The sequence below is a fragment of the Sciurus vulgaris genome (assembly GCF_902686455.1).
Source record: "Sciurus vulgaris genome assembly, chromosome: 7".
Taxonomy (NCBI): domain Eukaryota; kingdom Metazoa; phylum Chordata; class Mammalia; order Rodentia; family Sciuridae; genus Sciurus; species Sciurus vulgaris.
The window spans coordinates 119,398,398-119,418,324 of record NC_136467.1 but is presented as its reverse complement, the minus strand read 5'-3'; the positions used below and the strand labels follow the sequence as shown (position 1 = coordinate 119,418,324).

At 38.4% G+C, this 19,927-nt stretch overlaps 1 protein-coding gene across 5 annotated transcripts in view; it reads left to right on the top strand.

Moving 5' to 3' along the window:
* Positions 1-19,927, top strand: part of ZFAND3 (zinc finger AN1-type containing 3) — a 383,326-nt gene that overhangs the window by 338,517 nt on the left and 24,882 nt on the right. For 3 of the 5 annotated variants that reach the window (XM_079148363.1, XM_079148362.1, XM_079148366.1), the window contains 2 exons: positions 15,851-15,874; positions 15,976-16,143. In XM_079148363.1, the coding sequence (XP_079004489.1) occupies positions 15,851-15,874; positions 15,976-16,143 (192 nt within the window). The remainder of the gene's footprint in view (positions 1-15,850; positions 15,875-15,975; positions 16,144-19,927) is intronic. The other 2 variants (XM_079148365.1, XM_079148364.1) reach the window with 1 other exon arrangement.

Below are 19,927 nucleotides of genomic sequence, written 5' to 3'. Positions count from 1 at the left end.
TCCTCTTTTTCTGTGACTCATAATTTAGATGTTTGAACTACTACATTGATGATATTTCTCATATTCTCCCTTTCCTTATTTTCTGTCTGGTAATTCTGGTAACTTTGTCTTCCAATCCTTTTGGTTTTATTTCAGTAATCAGACTTTCAGTGAGCTCAATTTTCTGAAGTTTTTTTTTTTTCCCCATTGCATCCTATTCTTATTTATGAATATAACAATAATTACACGGTAATATTTTCTGAGCTTATTAATTCGTGGGTAGATTTATTTTTGTGCTATTCTCTTTGCTGAGTTAATGTCTGATTACCTGGAGGCCACTTTTTCTGTTTAGCTTGGCCTTCTACGTATACTGGTTCTCCTCATTTGTCTGGCGAAGCTGAATTTTTTGTTGACTTTAAAGGAAAACAAGTTTGAATGAACGGAGAGGGTAGGAATGTTTTTCAACCATTTTTTTTTTCTTCAATTTTTTTTTTTTTTTTTTTTTTAAACTGAAGTTTGTGTGTGGGGCAGTGGGGTAGAGGTATTAACTTGCAGAATTAGTTATAAGCAAGTTGAGAACCTACTGTCAGGCTTTCAAATTCAGAAGAATTTGACTTTGAAGGGACTGTATGTTTTGCCTAGACAAACACCTTTTCTTTAGAGAAGAGCTGTCAAGGTTTTTGCCAGGCAGATGGGGCTGGCTGTCAAGGGTGGGAGATGCAAACTAGTACAATTGTTCTGCAGATAAACTTTCACTGGATCCCCCTGCTGTCTGCCCCATTGCACATTCTGCTTCTTCCCAGCTGCTTCTGAGCCCAGAGCCTCTTAAGATTTTCCTTGCACACAGTGGTCTGCAGCTGCCCCAGGTTTCAGCATCAATCCACTCCAATCCAGATATCAGCTTCTAGAACTTTGTTTGAAATCTTTTGTTTATTGATTATATTAAACACAAAAGATTCTTAGTAAGGTGGGTTCTTCTTCATGTTGTTTTTGTGCTTCTATTTCAATTAGATCTAGGGAGGTCAGGGGAAAATGTTTAGTCTGCATTCTTGAACTAAAAGTTATCTGGGACAAAGTCAGGACTCTGGTTTCTTATTTAATTGTTGGCAAAAGATAGGAGGACAGGGTAGACTCAGTGGAATGACGTGGTTCTTAGGAAATCTAGGGAGCAAGAATGTACCCAATTTAAGTCCCTGTCCCTAAAGAGAAGGAACTAGCAGGTGGTGGTTGACATTGTGGGCTCTACATGCAGACTTCATGGGTTCACATTCCAGTTTTCCTGTTTACCAGTCATATAATTGGAAGAATTGTTGGGCCTCTCCACGTGCCTCAGGTTTCTTCTCTGTAAAATAGAATGACTATTTAAAGTTAAGAGCTAATATGTTTTAAAAAGCACATATGAAGATGCATGGTAAATGCTCAATAGATAATAGAGATATGGACAAAGATACCTGAAACAAAGGGAGTATAGAAGAAAGTAAAAAAGAACTTAGACAGTGTAATTGGAAAGTGAGATGGAATCAGAAGCTGGTCATAAGGACTCTAGGATAGTCAGATTGGAGAATGCAGACCTGAAAGGAGGAGGTCAGTGGAGTCTTGAAAGGAAGGAAAGGCATTTGGCAGCCTATGTTTGAACAGGTCATGGCTATGAATGATAAAAAAGCCAGAAAGTCTTTTGTCCTTTCTAAGGAAAATTGGGTATTAGAGCTGAGAAAATCAAACCTTGTTTTGTTTTGCCTTTTTTCTAGGCCCTGTTTTAGAAGTTAAATTTTGTTGTATGCATTGGTGGAAAGTAATCCTTATAGGAATTTCACAAGCTTGCTTTCTGAAAAATACTAACAGCTCTTATTTCCTGAGCTCTACTCTTTTCTTTTTTGTTTTTTTGTTTTTTTTTTTTTTTTTTTTTTTTTACTTATAATTAAGTACTTCTTTTCTGGGGTACATCACAACATAGAGGCCACAAAGCAATATCAGTTTTCTTGTGGTTAAAATCTTGGTTAAAAAAGACTGGCTGTAGCATCTAAACCAACAACATGAGAAAATACTTTAGCCAATAAGTTCACTTGTTTATGATTCAAAATCAGACAGTTTAACCTTGGAAGCATTTCTGTCATGGGGGACTTCATACTGTGATTAGTTTTTTGAACAGCCAAGTGCCTCTGTGGGCTCAGTTAACCAGCCTCACACTATATATGTGTAATTATTTTTGGTATACACACACACACACACACTGCTATAAAGGCTTATTTGACCTTATGCTCCCTGCCGTTCTGAATTCTCTGTTTCATTAGTGCTATCAACCCACAGAGTTTCAGAAATGCACTCCCAAATAGCAGAACCACAACTCGGAAATTTAAATAAAACACATTTCTGTTAGGTCAGTGGATGGGGGAGTTAGTTATATTCTGTGCATTTCCCACATTCATCTGCCCTTTGAAAACTTATTAAAAATGTGTGTGTGTGTGTGTGTGTGTGTGTGTGTATGCAAGAAAATGGGGTATTTAACTTAGATTTTGTCCATTTTTCTGTTCCTTTAGCAAGAGATAGAGACTATAGCAGACAGTCTTTGAGATTTTTACCTTGAATGTGGGCCAAGATACCTATTTACTTGAAAAGATGTTCTGGCTGCTGCTGCTTTGTTCCTCAAAAAAGTTTAGACCGTAACAGAGGGACATGTAAAGTCTGTGACTAATCATTAAAGTATTCTTATAAGTAAGTGCTAACTTTACTGCAGGTACAGAGAAGCATGAGCTTTCACTTTACTGCTGACTATCTGCTACAACCATTTTTCTTATGCTCTTCCATCAGACTTAAGTAGAGCCAGTACTTCTGGAAAAGTCAGGAGGCACTCTAGCCAGTCATATCCAAGTATGGCTACTCAGGAATATGATTCTGCCTTTAAAAAAAATAATAATTTCAGGCTTACAGAAAAGTCACAAGAAGATTATATAAAATTCTCAGGTACTCCTCACCCACATTCTCTAGTGATAACATCTACCACACTGGCTTTTATCTCTGTGTGTTTTTCTGAATACATGTGTTTGTGTGTTATGTCCATATACCTAATCATTTAAGTTGCTTTATTAGTCAGGGTTCTCCAGAGGAACAGAATCAACAGGAAGTGTGGTTATAAATTTATTAAATTGGCTTACATGACCAGAAGCTGGATAGTCCACAGTGGCCGTGTGCAGACTGGAGAGCTGGAAGAACCAGTAGCTGCGCAAGCCAAGAGGCAGAAGCCCCAGAACAAGAGGGATCAACAGTGCTACCCTAGTCTGAGACCAAGGCTTCTGGAAACTCCCTGGAGAATCACTGGCAGAGTTCTCTTTGGGAGAGTGAAGAAGCAGCAATCAAGAACCCATTCAAGAAGAGTCGAGCTTGAATCTGCATCTGCTTCCTTGTTCTTCCAACTTTTATTCCATCCTGTTGGGCGGTGCTGCCCATGCTTAGGAAGGGTCTCCACTTCAGTTCACCATCCCAGACATGCCCTCACGGACACAACCAGAAGCCTCTTAATCATCTGCACCACTTAATCCAATCAAGTTGACAATTCAAATTACCCATTACAGTTGCAGATTCAGTATTCTTTTATACTAAAAACTTAAGTTTGTAATTCTTAAAATCAAGAAATTATTCGATATGACCACAGTATAATTTTCAAAATTGGGAATTTAACATTTATGTGATATATAGTTGATTTTTGGTATGCTTGTTTATAGTCTGAACATTTTGATAAATAGCCATTCTTTCATCAGAGAGTTGAGTAGAATCAGTTGAATTGAGGTTAAAATGTTAGGTACTTGCTCCTCATGTTTCAAATGTGGATTAAAGACACTTTTCATAATAATAATTTTTATGCAGAATTCCTTGCCTCTGGTTTTCTAGCAGTTAATTTTACAAATGGGGTTATAAATTCTTCTTTTATAAACCATTACATTAAGGCAGCTTTCTTCAGCCCTTCTAAACTTACCACACACTTGGTAGTACTGACTTAACACAGAGACAACCCTGAGTAACACCTGCTGCACTCATTCAGGGGAATAAAAGGCCTTTTTCTGAGTACTCTAGAATATCTCTGAATTTAGGTTCATTTAGCTTCATATCAAGGGGAGTTAAACTGGAGCATAGTATGTGTTACTTATAAGCTTAAGAATTGGCTTTGAGAAGTAATGAGCTAAAAGACTAGATTTTAGGTAGAAGAAACTAAGTGATGGGTAGGAAGAGGAACTAAATTAAGCTGATGGTAGACTAGAAAAAATAGTTTAAAAGCAAATCAGATATTTTTAACATCTACTCAGTTATACATTCAAGCTGATTTTTTTAAACAGTAAAATACAACCATTCAAACATTTTTCCTTTACATTAAACCTGGAGTAATGTCCCAGAGGATGATAGTCTCTAACATCATTAGAAACTTGTCCTGTTACAGAGATCTTCATTTTTGCCTCCTCCTCCTCCTCTAATAATAATATTATTTTATTGTCGAGTATCAATGGAGTATTAGACATAGCTGCTTCTGCCCTTACCCTAGAAGCTTATATTATAAAACAGGCAGAATAATTGGAAGATTAAAAATATCCACTGGGATGGTAGTTAAGCTTCATAGGAGTGAGATGATTTGCATGATTTGACTTTTTGTCTCTGTTTTAAACAGTGATTCAGAAAAATTACTTGAATCAGTGTCTCATTCATCTTTTTTTCTCTTTATTTGTTCTTTTTAGATATACATGACAGTAGAGTGTATTTTGCAATATTATATATACATACATGGTATCTCATTCATCTTTATTCATTTCCCCACTCTACTCCTGTAGTCAGTGTTTCTTTATAAAGGACACACATTTTCAGTCTTCCTGGTCAAAAGGACCCAGAGCCAGATCAGGTTAATCCCTCCCTGGACAAGTTCATCAGTGCTTTGAAAATCAAGGTATTGGGGCATATTATTATTTGAAGACGTCCGACCTATCCCTTCCCTCAAAGCCTCATCAAGTTAACAGTAGGGGGAAGTGGCCCCAGTCACAGGTACTACCCAACTGCTCAAAATAGTTATGTAATTTAATAAGGCATAATGTGAAAACCTATGCTTCATGAAACCACAAAGTAGGAAGAAAACATTCTATATTTTTATGAAGTTTAACTTCTAAATGAATGTTCTGAGAAACTAAATGAAAATAGTATTACCCATCTTATATACAATTATTTGAAAATAAATCCGAATATATAGATATTATGGCCTTCCAAACATGTTATTTCCTTGAAGAGATGAAAAATAAATCATAGATGATATTACTTTTCTGACAATATTGGGAAAGATAATAGAATAAAAGTTCAAGACTAGACTTATCACTGTAAGAGTCTTTGAACATCCATGGATCTAGAATTTGTAGCTAAGGAAAAGAAATTAGGAGATTTGGTCACGTAGCCTTTGAGGAGTTGCTCTTGGTCTTGGATTTTTGAATCTTGCTTTTCTCTGTTTTGTCTCACCTTGATAGTGCTCCCTTATTTTATACGTATACTACTGATATTATACAAGTAGTATTTTTTTAAAAATTGATGTATTATTGTGTTGTCAAACTCTAAAATACTGAAGCATGTTAGAAAAGATTATCTATTGAGGGTTATTTATCAGTTTCATTGAAAATTGAAAAATCTGTGGGGAAAAGTAATATTTAGTTGGGCAGGTAGGACAGGTCTTGCTAATGGAGAAGCTAAAACAAGGAAGTGGTGCTAGGCCAGTATCAGCTGCTAAGGAACACAACTGTATTTATTGCTGGACTGACGGGTTCTGCTGACCAGCTACTTCTTGGAATTTATTCTGGTGATGTCCTTTCAGTAAACAGTGCAGCAGAAGTGGCATTTAACAAACAGGGATGGTGACTACAATTTTTCAGATGAACCCAGGAGTGGTTTATAAGCTGGTAACCCGTATGTAAGCCATTTTTATAAAGAGAACTGGCTTACGAACTGTAGGAGGCTCTCAGGATGGTTGTGAGAAGGAAGCTTCATTTTCTGCCTGTGGGGCCCATTGAAAGCTATGAAGACATGTTTTGTCTTTTCTGCTTATTAGAAGAAAATTTCAAATGGAGATCCCTGGTTTTTCTTGTGCTGTTGGGGGGTGAGGTGGGTGGTTCACTTTGTTGCATCATCCCACCAATAATCGGTAAAAAAACTGGATGGATTCTTTTTCCATAGTATGAGAATATTGAATCCAAGATTAAACTCAAGATATGACAGATGGTACAAAGTTAGCACATCAAAAATGAAAATCAAGAACAAAACTGATTTTATGTAAGTTAAAAACTGTGACTACAATCTATAGAAATCCATAGAGTTAGCAGAAGTGAGAAGAAAATGATATGACAAGTCTCATATAAATCGTATTCTAAAAACAGAGGACAAATAGAGTTATTCAACAGAGATGTATCCTGAGAAGTTGGTGATCATATTTGGACAAGAACTTTCTTTTTGGAACAGAGGGAAGAGCTTGTTTTCATTCCCATTCTTGACCCAGAACCTGTCCTCTGCCCTCATTCCAGAGACAGGTGGGTCTTTGTATAGATAGGAAGTAGCAGAAACTTGTCTTAACATTCAGGTAGAATCTTTTAACAGTCATTGGACAGGGGATATCATAGTGGTTAATAGGTATCTAGGCCAGGGCCTTGGGTTCAAATTCCAACTGTTCTTCTAGCTGTGTGACCTTGGGCAGTTCTCTTAACCTGTGCCTCAATTTCCTTGTTTGTGAAATACAAGTACTAAAAGCCTTATTAACTAAATTAATTAATATATCTAAAAGTATTTATAAAGTGTGGGTACAGAATAATGCTTTGTGTTCACAGTCATTATTATAATGCTTATAGCTTAAGGAATCTCTTTTATCATATCCACCTGCTTAAAAATGAGTTTGGACAAAAGATTACCTGTGGTATATGATTCCATTTACAGTACTGTGTATATGTCCATATATATGATATTATTGAAATGACAAAATTATAGAAATTGAGGAAAGATCAGTGGTTGCCAGGATTGCCAGGGACCAAGTTAGGGGGAGGGAAGTGATTATGGCTATAAAGGTCAATTTGAAGGCGCCTCCTTGTGATGGAAATGTTGCATATCTTGACAACATCCATATCAGTTTCCTTGGTTTTGATATTGTACTAGAAAGTTCCATGAGATGTTACCATTGGGGAAAAATTGGTAAAGGAAGAGTGCATGAGATCGTTGGTGTTTCTCATAATTACATGTGAACCTCAAAATAAAGCATTTAAAAATAAAAAGAAAATGAGCTAGGAAGGCTCCTTGTAGAGAAAAATTGGCAGTGAAAGCCATGTATATGTTTCAGTAGACAGACCAATATGGGAGGAAAACTGATCCAACCATTGACATTTTAGTGAGATGTCTGTGACCCCTTAAGGGGGAAAAATTGAACCAGCTGAGGTCAGAGAGGGGAAAGATAATTAGCACCTTTATTTCCATAAAAACCCATCAAACTGGTGTTTTCCAAGTGTCTATGCTCCACAGACTATGAAATGGTCTATTTACTTGATGATCTTTTCTTTTTGGGGATGGGAGTGGTAAAGAAAAGAAGGTGAATGAGCAAATACTTACATATAGATGGTGGGCCTAATAGGAAAGAACATGGGGATGACAAATGTGAGCTAAAGTCATCTAGTCATCTAGTCATCTAGTCATCTAGTCATATATATATTTTTTTTTTTAAATAGGTCTTAAGTTCAGAAGGTAACTTTTCTGACCTGTCCCTTTTCTAGTCTTCTACTTCTTAATTGCCCCTCCTCCATAGAATTTAGCACTTCCATTTTTTGTGTTCATAGCATTCCATATGTACATTAATATTGCACATACTATGCTGTAGGTATATTTGTATTATGGATTGGTCTCACTGAAGGAGAAATCACTGCTGTGTGTGTGTGTGTGTGTGTGTGTGTGTGTGTGTGTGTGTGTGTTCATGGTCCAGGGAATGGAACCCAGGGCCTCAGGCATGCTAGGCAAGTGTTGTGCCACCTAGCTATATCTCCAACCCTGCCTTACTCTGTTTTGGTTTGCCAGTTCAAAAACTCAGTGCCTGGCACACAATAGGCACTCAAGAAATAATTAATGAAATGTTCTGTTGTCTGTGGCCCTGAACATACTGGCTGTTAATCTAGAGGCCTGTAAAAATGAAACAGAGCAAATAAACTTGGGATATTATTGTACTAAATGAGATTGTGATTCTTTTTGCAAATGTGAGCTTTTCCTTTATGTTTTTTAATCTGATGAAATTCTTCCTTAGATTTTAAATAAAGAAAAATTTGAGAGAGTTGAGCAGTTTAGCAATGAAAAGATGTCTTTCAACAACTATTAACAACAGTATGCAATCAGCCAGGAGGAGAAGGGTTATCAGAAAAAATCCGGGTGGACATGGATAATTAGAGGAATGACTTGCATGACCCTCTGGAATCAGTTTTAGTCACAGGGAATGCCATCAGACTAAAAGAAAGAACTCATGAGTTAAAATAATAGTTAGCTCATCTCCTAATATTTGCCTAAGTGTATCCACTCCATACCAAGGCACAGATGAACCTTGTCCTGCTGTCCACTATGTGTCAGATATGCAGTGGAGGCAGTTGGAGGAAGAGTATTCTTTCCTGCTCTACCAAGATATTGTAGGAACTGGATTGATTACATGGTACTTGCCCTTCTTCACCTGGGAAAATGATTAAAAATCTTCTTTTAAAGTTGAACAGTATTACTAAGAAATAGAATGAATAGAGGATTTGGTACATCCCACTGGATAACTAACCAAGACCATTAAAAAAAACCCACATTTTTTGAATGGATGGGTAGGTGGGTGGATGAATGGGTGGTTGGATGAGAGACATAATGATCCAGATTAAAAAAGACCTGTAGAAACATAAGAGCCAGGGGTTGGGGAGATAGCTCAGCTGGTAGAGTGCTTGCCTTGCAAGCACCAGGCCCTGAGTTCGATCCCCAGTACCGCAAAAAACAAACATAAGAGCCATATATAACAGTGAAACTTGATGGCACATAACCTTTAAAAACAGTGGGATAATTTGAAAATGGACTGAATATTAGTTTGATTATTAGATGACACTGAGCACTGCTCTTAATTTTGTTAGGTGTGATATTTTAGTCTTGTAAGGAAATGACCCTGTTAAATTACACTTTGTATATGTTACAGAATGAGGTATTTTGGTGTTTGCAACTTATTTTCAGATGGTTTATGAGGGGAAAATAAATAACTATGTGAGGAGATTGTAAGGAATATGGCAAAACATTAGCAGTTAATGAATGTGGATGGTGTGTATATAGGCGTTTGTTATTTTATGTGTTTAAAATTTTTCAAAATAAAAAATTGGTCTTGGCCCACACCTGTAATCTCAACTGCTTGGGAAGATGGGCTGTGAGGAAGTGAGAAATATGATCCCAGCCTTTAAAACACGTCTTTGGGGGGTACATGGGTACTTGTGTCCTGAAAGGCATAAATTATCATGACCTACGACTTTTGTGTATTCTGCTGCTCTTTAAGCTGATGTCCAGTCAGAAAAAGCCCTGTGGAAGCAACTTCTGCATTGCTGTCATGAAGATCAGAATCAGACAGTCAGATGATAGCAGTTACCCCAAGTTTCTCTTGCCTTGAGTGTTTTGAGTATACAGAGAAAGACAGAGAGCCCACAAATTCAGGTGCACTCTCAAGATAGACCTACTGACTAGACCCCCATCTCCCCACTGTGTATTCCCACTAGGGAGAAGAGTCAAAAGTCTGCTTTTAGTCTCAAGGCAGAGATTGTGGGGGAGAATTGTCAAGACTGCCCTTGTACCTTGTAAGAATGGTGAGAACCATCAAAAATAATTTGGCAGTTGGGGAATGCGGTTGGAGAAGAAGAAAGGAATTAAAGCTTAGGAATTGTACTACCCAGCAGGTTGCAACAACTAATAGATAGCTATGATTTAGAACTTAGCATCCTACTTATATTTCAAGCTAGATCCTTCTCCATTCAAATGAAGATGTCATTCTCTACAAAATTTTAATACTCATTCTAGATCCTCGTTTTCTATCCACCTTCCAGTTTTCTTAACAGACTCGTTATTCCACAGTTATTCTAGGGCTCTAAGGAAGAAAAGAAAGGGAAAATCCCAGTCAAGGGAAGTGGAAAAATAAATAATTTTAATGGGTAATGAAGGAGTTGCTTTTTTTTTTTTTTTCCTTTTGTTTTGTCTGTCTTTGAAGTCTTTTGAATGCCAGGAGAGGATAAATCTAATCCTTGCGCACACTCTGAAAGCAAAGCATGAGAAGAAACACAAAGAAAAACTCAAATGTAAGACAGACTTTTTTCAAGTCTCTCTTACCAGTTTTTCCAGTGAAAGGGTGGTGCTTTTTGTGAACAGAAGTTTTAGTAGCTTAAGCTTCTTTTAAATGGTCAAAGGAGAAACTGGATTGATGTGTAAGGGTTCATTAATTATTGCTCTTAACTGATGTTTGCACAGGCTGTTGGGATCACAAATGTCAGTCTGTCAAGATTCTGTGATAGGTTCTAAAAAACTGATTGAGTATCTCAAAAGCTGTCATACAGCCTGAGATTAAACAGATTCGTCTTTCGTGAAATTAAGAAAAGGTATGGGTAAAAGAAGTAGAAGAGTTTCTTCTTTTTGTTGCCTCTTTGCTTCTCCCACTCTCCTGTTTTATACTGAGTGTCGACTCGTACAGAGGATCCTGCGTGAGATGTCAGGAGGCCACAGCCATAGTTAGTGGCCCCGGGTGTATGCAGGCTGCCAGCTGCACAGTGACAGGAGATGAAGAGAGATGGGATTCAACTCTGACAGGCTTGACACAATTTATTTGGAAATTTTCAGGAGAGAACATGAGTAATAAAGACAAGAACAGTGACAGTAAGGAACAAATGTGAATTTCTGTCAGAGACAAAACAGAATTTTAAAAGAAGTAGCTGTGTTTGTTGTCTCCAGTCAAGCTTTCCAGTTAAAATGTGTTCCTAAATTGAAAGTCTTAACACTGCTTTCTACAATTGGCAAGGAAAGCACAATTAGAATTTCTCTCTTCAAAAGTCCATATGTTTTAAAAATGATTGTACTTGTTTCTGTCACCAATTAAGCAGTGATTACCTTAAGATCAAGAAAGCTGATAGGTAAACTTCTTTTTCTTAAAAATTTCCTACCTCATTTAATCACATGATCTCAGACTTTCTTTTAACTAGAAGATCTGATGTGATATCCTTGTCATTCTGTTAAACATTGGCAAGAGAAAAAAGGGGGTCTGGTGAGTACCAAGAGCTATGAGCCTGGCATGGGAGTGTGGCAGCTCTGCATGGGTATTCCCAGACTAGATTGTGTGCTCAAGAGAAAGCATATTGTGGGGGGAAATGCTTTGGTGGCTCTTTATGAAGGACCTTAATTAGAAGTCACTCTTAACTCCTGGGGTGGGAACAGTTTCTAGCTTGCCACTACAGATCCTCCTGCTGCTAATGAGCATGCTCCCTGCAAGGACCCGTTTCTTCTGACAGCTAAAGCTGTATGCAAGAGTTATTTCTGTTCACCTTTCTCTCCACATTTAACCCTTACTGGCCAGGTTCAGACTATGCAAGTAGGCTAATTAGGTGTTCTCCATCATTGTTCAGGAAATTGAAAATGCTTCAAGGTAATAGGAATAATATTTGTGAGCAAAAAGTAAGTAATCAAGGTTTAATTTATTTCAATATAGATCGTAGAGGGTTCCTTTAATGTTAACCATGTTTAGATCTATTCTGATAGTCTTTTTCTGATTGATACAAAATTTATAATTGAATAGTTGAATTTTGTAGTCATTATTATGTAATTACAATCCCTGCCCTGGATATCTGTTTCTTCTATTTAGGCAGCTCACTGCATTGCACAAAGTGTCATTAAGTAATTAGCTGAGGATATCTAAGTTTCTTCTGCAGACAAGATGATGATTCTATAGACTACTATTTATTTCATTGGCTTCTAATTAAAACAAATTGATTTGTGAGAAAATGTAAAAGAATGGTCTGCTTTACAAAAAAGTTATATATAATGCAGTCACCATTCCAGATGGCTGCATGTTGGTAGTGGTTAACAGTTTGGGGAACTTCATTCCCCTCCCTCTTTGTGTTTAGGGAGCACTAGAGGCAGGAGGATTTCTTCCTGCCTAATAGACCTGTCAACTGAGGGAAGGATATGTGGGCATATTCCAGAGCTTAAGAGTTGTACAACTGGGGCTGAGGTTGTGGCTCAGTGGTAGAGTGCTTGCCTAGCATGTGTGAGGCACTGGGTTCAAGTCTCAGCACCACATAAAAATAAATGAATAAAATAAAGGTCCATCAACAACTAAAAAAAGAATTTAAAAAAATTATAGATCTCAATGTCTGGAAAGAGCTCCATGATTCTAAAAAAATAAATAAAAAAAAAAACACGTTGTGTTAGACATTTTGTCTGTCTTGGTTTAGAATTGTTGAGGACTGCTTCTTGCAGCTCAGATGTTGTTTACATGCCTTTGGTTGTAGATTTAAATGTATGCCAGAAAACTGACTCAAAGGACCTGCGAGGGCTCAATGGTGTTCCTTTAGGACAGCCAGTGCAGTACAGCCAGAAACTGTAGGCAGCATCAAAGACCTCCCTTAGGAACCATTATTGCAGGAATTCCCCATGTGTATTGCCTAACAGAACCATAATTCAGTAGTCTTTATATTAATGTAGAATAGATAAAGGAAAATCTCAGCCAAAAGTCTTGTAATTTTTTTTCCCTTAGCATTGTTATTGATACATGTTGACCAGATAAAGTGGGAACTTCAAGGAGAAAATGTTAGTACTGGACAGGCCTCTTAACCCTTGGGGATTCCATCAAAGCAGATTGTTTAGTGATGACCAGTGGTGATTATGATATGTAAATTTGAATTCTGTGTCCCAGTCATAGGCATCATAGAGTAATTTTTTTCACATATTCTTATTTTAAAAAAATAGCTTTAGGACCAGGGTTGTAGCTCAGTGGTAGAGCACTTGCCTGGCACGCATGAGGCAGTGGATTCAGTTCTCAGCACCACGTATAAATAAATAAATAAAATAAAGGTCCATTGACAATTTAAAAAAATAGCTTTACATAACATTGCCAACATTAAAAAGTTTATTCCTTTTTTTTTTTTAATTCCCCACCCATGTTTTATTATCACCTGAAATTAAATCATCTTTTTGCCCCCAAAGATTTGCTTTAGAAATGGAAATAGGTGCTCTGTGAGTAGAAAGCACATTTGACAATTTGGGCTAGATTCTTGGAAAGAGCTTGGAATGTGAACTTTGCATTTCTAGACACACTCTCTTTCTGTCAGACGTGGGATCTGAGTGATCCTTGTTTATGTTGTAGGTGTGCTGGCATCATGCTACAGCCCTCCAGCTTTTAATAGTATTGTAATGACTGCCTTTTCCTTATGTGGACTCTCACCCAGGTTGGAAGATAATTTCTTATTGAGATTCTTCAAATTTAGATCCGTTTGTCTTATAATAGACCTTTTTGTTTTTTGGAGGGTTTTTTACTCTAGAATTTTTTCATCTTGTTAACAACCCCCCCAAAATTATATCTAAATAAGGCTATTAATACAAGTAGTGCCATTTCTGGCTTGTGAAAAAGTACCCCTAGGAGAGCAATGTGGCACATACAGGGTGAATTCCTTTTGGCTGGCTGCTTTGTAATGATTTACATTTAGATTGTTGTTTGTTGCTCTTGTTAGAAGCATGGGGAGGGGCCTGGCATGTCTGGCTGCCTCAGTCACCACACTGGATCTGGACAGCTTCGCTCAGCAGAGCTGGGAAATAGGCTGAACTTGCTTTCAATTGTTTTCATCAAATGCCTTATTTAGTTGGTTTGTATTGGGGGAAAATGTCACGTAGGACTGGAAGAATTAAATGAGATGAAAAATGAAGTTCACAATTGCTTAGAATGGTGCAGGGCCTCTGTATGCGAGTCACCAGGTGGTGGAGCTGGGGCTGTGAGCAAACCATACCCTATTGCTGTCCAAGCCAGCGGATGATCTTGGGTGAAGTGCAACATCCTACTCACACAGGAGGAGGCTGGGGAAAGGCATACTGATAGCCTTCACTAAAATACATCCAACATGCTGCATCTCCTCACTTGAACCACTTTAAATAAAAGATCAGGGCTCCCTAGAAGAAGAAGCATTCATTCAAGAAATGCTTATTGAGTTGTAGGCATGGAGGGCACATAGCAAAACTGGTGAAATTTCTTGTTTTCCAAGAGTTTCCATTCTCCCAGGAGATAATTTAAAGGATAAGTGCTGTGGAGGAATGTAAGGCAGGAAAAGGGAGGAGTGCTAGGGAAGGGGAACAAGGTAATGAAGATGGGATGATCCAGGAGGAAAACTTCTTTGAAAATGTGACTTTGAAGCAGAGGCTTAAAGGAGATGAGATCCCATTTACACCTGGGTGAAGCATGTTCCTGACAGAGGGGACAAAAGATGCAGAGGTCCAGAGATAGGAGACAGGAGGCTATTGTCAATGGAACATAGGGAGAAAGCAGTAAGAGGTGAGGTGAGAGATGGGCAGGTAAATCATGCAGGACCTTTGGAGAATCATGGCAAGTATTTGTTCGACTTGGACTCTGAGAAGGAGAGCTATAGAGGGTTAGAGGGTTTTGATCAGGGAAGTGTTGTGATTCTAAATTAGGATCACTTGGCTGCTATGTGGGAAACAGACTATGGGGGCAAAGGGATGAGCAGGGAGATCAATTAAGAAGTTCTTGTTTTAGGCTGATGAGATAGTGATGGCTTAGACCATGGTAGAGGGATGGAGAAGTGAGAAGTAGTGGGATATGGATTATTTTGAAGAAAACCATTTAGGAGAATCCCTTCCAGAGGTGATTTCACACAACCACTTTGGATCCTTGGCCAAGAGGTGCATCAGCAACAGCAATCAATATGCATCAGCAACTATTGTGGGAGTACAGAGCCCCAGGTGCTACCCCGCCCCCCTTTTTAAACAAATTATTTGCAGCCTGCCCATGATACGAACTTTATTACATTTTAGTTACTTTATTGAGATTGTATAAGACACAAATTGTCATATACTACACCTCCCTCACCTGTCATTTTGTCTTGGGCCTTAGGGTTATGGTGCCAAGTGCTGCCTTCTGTAACCACCCACAGGAGAAGCCATGGGATAACTTGTTTGTAAATAAGATGCAAGGGTACTCTTTTACTCTGAATAAAATTGGACTTATTTTTTATATTAGAGCCTGATTCTTACGTATTTAGGAATAGAAATGTGAACTAGTGACTTTACTAGAAAAGATTAAATCTCCCATTAAACACTGGCTTCCAGTATAGAATTGTGCTAAGCATAGTGGTATAAAAATATATTAGAACCCCAGTCGCAGTAACACACCCTGTAATCCCAGCTACTCTCAAGGCTGAGGCAGGAGGATTGCAAATTCAAAGCCAGCCTCCGCAGTTTAGCAAGGCTCTGCCTCTAAATAAAATGCAAAATAGGGCTGGGAATGTGACTCAGTGGTTAAGTGCCCTTGGGTTCAATCCCAGTACCACCACCACCAAGTAAATACCCACAAAGAGGTAAATCACTCATACAAGCAGTAGCCATGCAGGCTTCAATGAAGAGAGTACAAAAGAGAGGATCCCACTTCTAGCTAGAATAGTCTCATCGTGAAAACTTAGCTATTTTTCACATCAGTAACATGGAACTGATTTTTGTTAAGCTGCCCCTACCATCTTCTTCAACTTCGGCCTAGTTTGTTAGAAATCAGCCCCAAAGGTACACACTTGTCTTGGTTTGTTCAGTATAAACCAGGCAAGTAAAACTGGCTCTCTTGTTCATACAGTTTCAGTTCCTTCCTGCACAGGAGGTAAGAGTCTGATCTAAAAAGTGCTTGGGAGTATAGTAATTAACTGTGCTTGCCAGGACAAGCACTAATTCTGATCCCCAAATATATGTTGTTTTGGTCAGATTCACAGTCTGAGAATGAGGCTTCACCAGTGAAACGGCCACGACTACTGGAGAGTACTGAACGGTCTGAGGAAACCAGCAGATCTAAACAGAAGAGTCGACGTCGGTGCTTCCAGTGCCAAACCAAACTGGAGCTGGTGCAGCAAGAATTGGGATCGTGTCGCTGTGGTAAGATCTTCCCCAGTGGCATGGCAGAGACTATGTCCTTAACGCTCCTGCACAGCTGAAGAAATTACCCTACGAGGCCAAAGTAATTCATTCCTCTCCTGAGTACCTCCTTGCAAGCTATAGGTGTAGAGTTTGAAAAATCTGAGTGCAGGGTTCTGACTTCTAAATGTTCTTCATTTCCTCTCATACATACAAAGAAGACAAAAACATATCCATCTGTTCTTAGACGTATTGAGTTACATTGTCACTGCTCACTGCTTTCAACTTCTCCCCACCACTTAAACTTCTGGGTCTTTCCCATTCATGAATTCAGAAATTAACCTAACCAGAAGTCTGGGATTTGTACCATAAAATTTGAATAAATGTGTTACTATTTTTGATAAATGGAATATCTCTTCCCACATCTCACATCCCTTTTTATAAAAAGTGTTTTTATTAGTTATACTTAATATTGGGATTCATTTTGACATCATCATACATGCATGGAATATAATTTGCTCCACTTCAGTCCTCTTTCCCTCTAATATTCTTTTAAATTAAGGTTTGATTAGAAAATAGGTTTTGGTTTTTTTAGTTCATCCAGCAAATTAGCACCTAGAAGTAGCCTGAAAGTAACCTTCCCTTCTTAATTCTCCAGTGTAATACCACCTCTTAGGATTGCTGTACAGGGATGCATTTTTTGAAATTTTATATTTATCCACAGTGGAACAAAACTTAAACCAGTTCTTCCTCTCCTCTTGACCACATATATCATGTCATACAAGGTTAAAATTGTGTCACTAAATTATTTTTAGGCTGGCTTGCAGTTTTTCTGTCCCTGTTTTCAGTTCCTGATCATATAGTATATTATATGTATATGAAGTATTGATCTTGGACTGGGGAACAAGATCTTATCAAGCAGATTTCCAGCCTTGCTATAGCTTCTGAGAAGCCTATATCTTTCATCCCAAGAAGTTAATGTTGGAATTCCCCCCTTCACCTCTGGAATAGCCATAGATATCCTATAAGTATTATTGCTGGTAGTGAGGACTACGTAGTATTATTATTGCTGGTAGTGAGGACTACGTAGTAGTTCACTCAGCATTTATAAAATGATGCTCCCTGGAAGTTCTCTATCTTCTGAAGATTGTCTTTTCTATTCCTATTCCTCAATTATATGTCCTTTTGGAAATGCAAAGGCAGGGTATATTAGCTTCTCATGGAAATTAAGTTTGTACACCTGTTCCTGGCATAACCAGGTAGGTATGTTTGTTACATGCTCTGGTATGTGTGGCTTCACAAAGCTAGAAGTATATATTAAATTGCCAGAGTAGGAAACAGTTATGAAAGATCCAAAGAAGTATTTATTTATTTTTTTAAAGGATATTCAGTATGCTATTAAATGTTTATAGAAAAGTATAAAGAAGAGGGTTAAGATAGGTGGTGGGGGCAGAGTCTGTGACAGAGTTTCTAGGATTCATTGTGTTTATGCATGTGGTATGGTCCAGGTGAGGCCAGGATCTTATTCTTGGCTATGTTTGGGTCAATTCTTCTAGGTAATTTTAAATTCATAGGTCAAGGATATTGTGGTTTGCCAAAGAATCTTTGGGGTCTGGTGGCTAGTCAGCTTTGCCCCATGCTGAGCAGTGTGTCTAATCCTTTGAGGTCTGCAGATTCTTGTTTCTGTGTTCATTTGAAACATTGGAAAGTTTCAGCAGTTCACTGTTAGCAATATGGTGAAGACTATCTGGCCATTTTGCTTGTTGCCTTTATAATATAGGCCTATGGTTGTTTCTCAGTTAGAATTGTGACTTTTTCCTGTATCTTATGTTCTCTTCCTCCTCCTCCATCAACCCCTCTTCTTTCCTTTTTTTTTGAGGAGTGGAGTGCGTAGGGTTGGGAGGGTAGGCATGCTGGGGATTAGACCCAGAGCTTGCACATGCTAGGAAAGCACTCTACTACTGGTCTACATCCCTAACCCTTTTTTAAAAATTTTGAGACAGGGTCTTGCTAAGTTGCCCTGGCCAGTTTTGGACTTACAGTCCTCCTGCTTTAGCCTCCTGAGTAACAGGGATTATAGTAATCCTCTTGTTTCCTTCTTGAAAGTAACTGAATCCATAGTACTAAGAAGGATTTGCCATAGCAGATCAAGCAATTAGTCTGTCAAGTGTATTGTCTTGCCCTCAGTGTGCTAATGCTTCCTCTCTGTCAGGCAGCCAGTAGAATTCAGCAATGAGATCCAGAGGTGATATAACCAAGTCTCCCAGTTTACCCATTAGCTTTGATGCAAACTACCTAATTTCCTGAGGTCTTATTAGCTGAGGAAAATCCAGAAACAGCTGTTAGATGACTTCACCTTACTCCCAGTGAATCCAGCCTATCACTCTATCTGATTATTCTGCCATTCTTTTCACCCTCCTGAGCAGGAGACTGAGTGTCTAAGTGCCTATTGGGTTTGCCCCACGCTTCCATTCTCTTTTTGGTTATCTAACATGTAGTCCCTTATCTTGTGCCCAATTCTGAGAGTCTCCTAATAGGGTAGATTTGACTTTTTGTTGGCGTCATAAAGACCAGAGCTTTCTACAGTCCCTTCACATGGAGCCTTCCTAGAAGGAGCTGGAAGTTGAGTTTGGTCTACCAAGAACCGTATACCATGTGCCCATTAAAAATGAGTCAGCTGCCATGTGTTAAATGATGGACAGAGATGGGAACATACACAACTATCTTTGATAAATAACTTTTTGTTCCTTTTGTCTGCCTGCTTGGATCTCTCTAGGAAAGGGTGAGTTGTATGGTTATTTCCTTGAGGATGCATGGAGTGTTGGAAAGATGTTTAACTGCCCTGAAAGGTTTTGGAAGGGCAAAAAACATAGTAATTTACTACTGAAATTGAAGACTCAGAAAGTTAGTTTGAACTCAAACAGAATACTTCTTCACTGCAGAAAATCTTTTTTTATATATATTCACAATCTTTTCTTCCATTCCCTTTCCACTCTGTACAGGTTATTAACTGCTGACAAGAAATTCACATCTCATAAATAATGCTTAAGAGCCATTGCTATATAAATTGAATGTGTTATGAATTGTGATGGGCCTTTTTGTAGCATTCCATGCCTAGAGCAGGAAGAACAGAGGATGTCATTTTCATTAATTTCTAATGAGGTGCCAATTAAAGGCAGGGAAGACGCTCCAAAGGGAAGAGTGGCCAAGCTCCCCTGAATCCTCCGCCCCAGGGCTGTCATCCAAACACTGCCAGTGAAACCTTCTCTAAAAATTCCATTAAATTACAGTCTCATCGAGAGCACACACAGACACATTCAGCTTGCCTTTGATCTTCAAAAGAGCAATTTGTAAGGCGAGTTCTGAGCCTTCTCACATAGGGAATGGCTATAGGTGATAGGAATTTTTAATTGCCAAGGCACTCCATGAGCTTTCAATGAGAAGGTGAATTCTGAAGATGAATTCTCCTCTGCTTCACTGTGACTAGATAACCTTTAAATCAACAACACCAAAGTAACACCCTTTTCCTGTGAAATCTTTCAGGGTGCCAATTAGAAAAGGCATGTGACAAGGCTGGGATGATAGTCTGCATCCTAGAGCATCTTCATCGGTTAAACTTCTCAAGATGGAAAACAGTTGCATAAAATGGATTTACTTGTTTCATTTTCTACTCAGTAGGCAAATTGATCAACTCATTCTTGTTGCAGGAGTGTTGTCTTCTGAAATGCCACACAGAGGATGTTACTCTGAAACCTGGCCATCTTTATCAGATCTGGGCCACATCACAGCCATGTGAATCCTATCT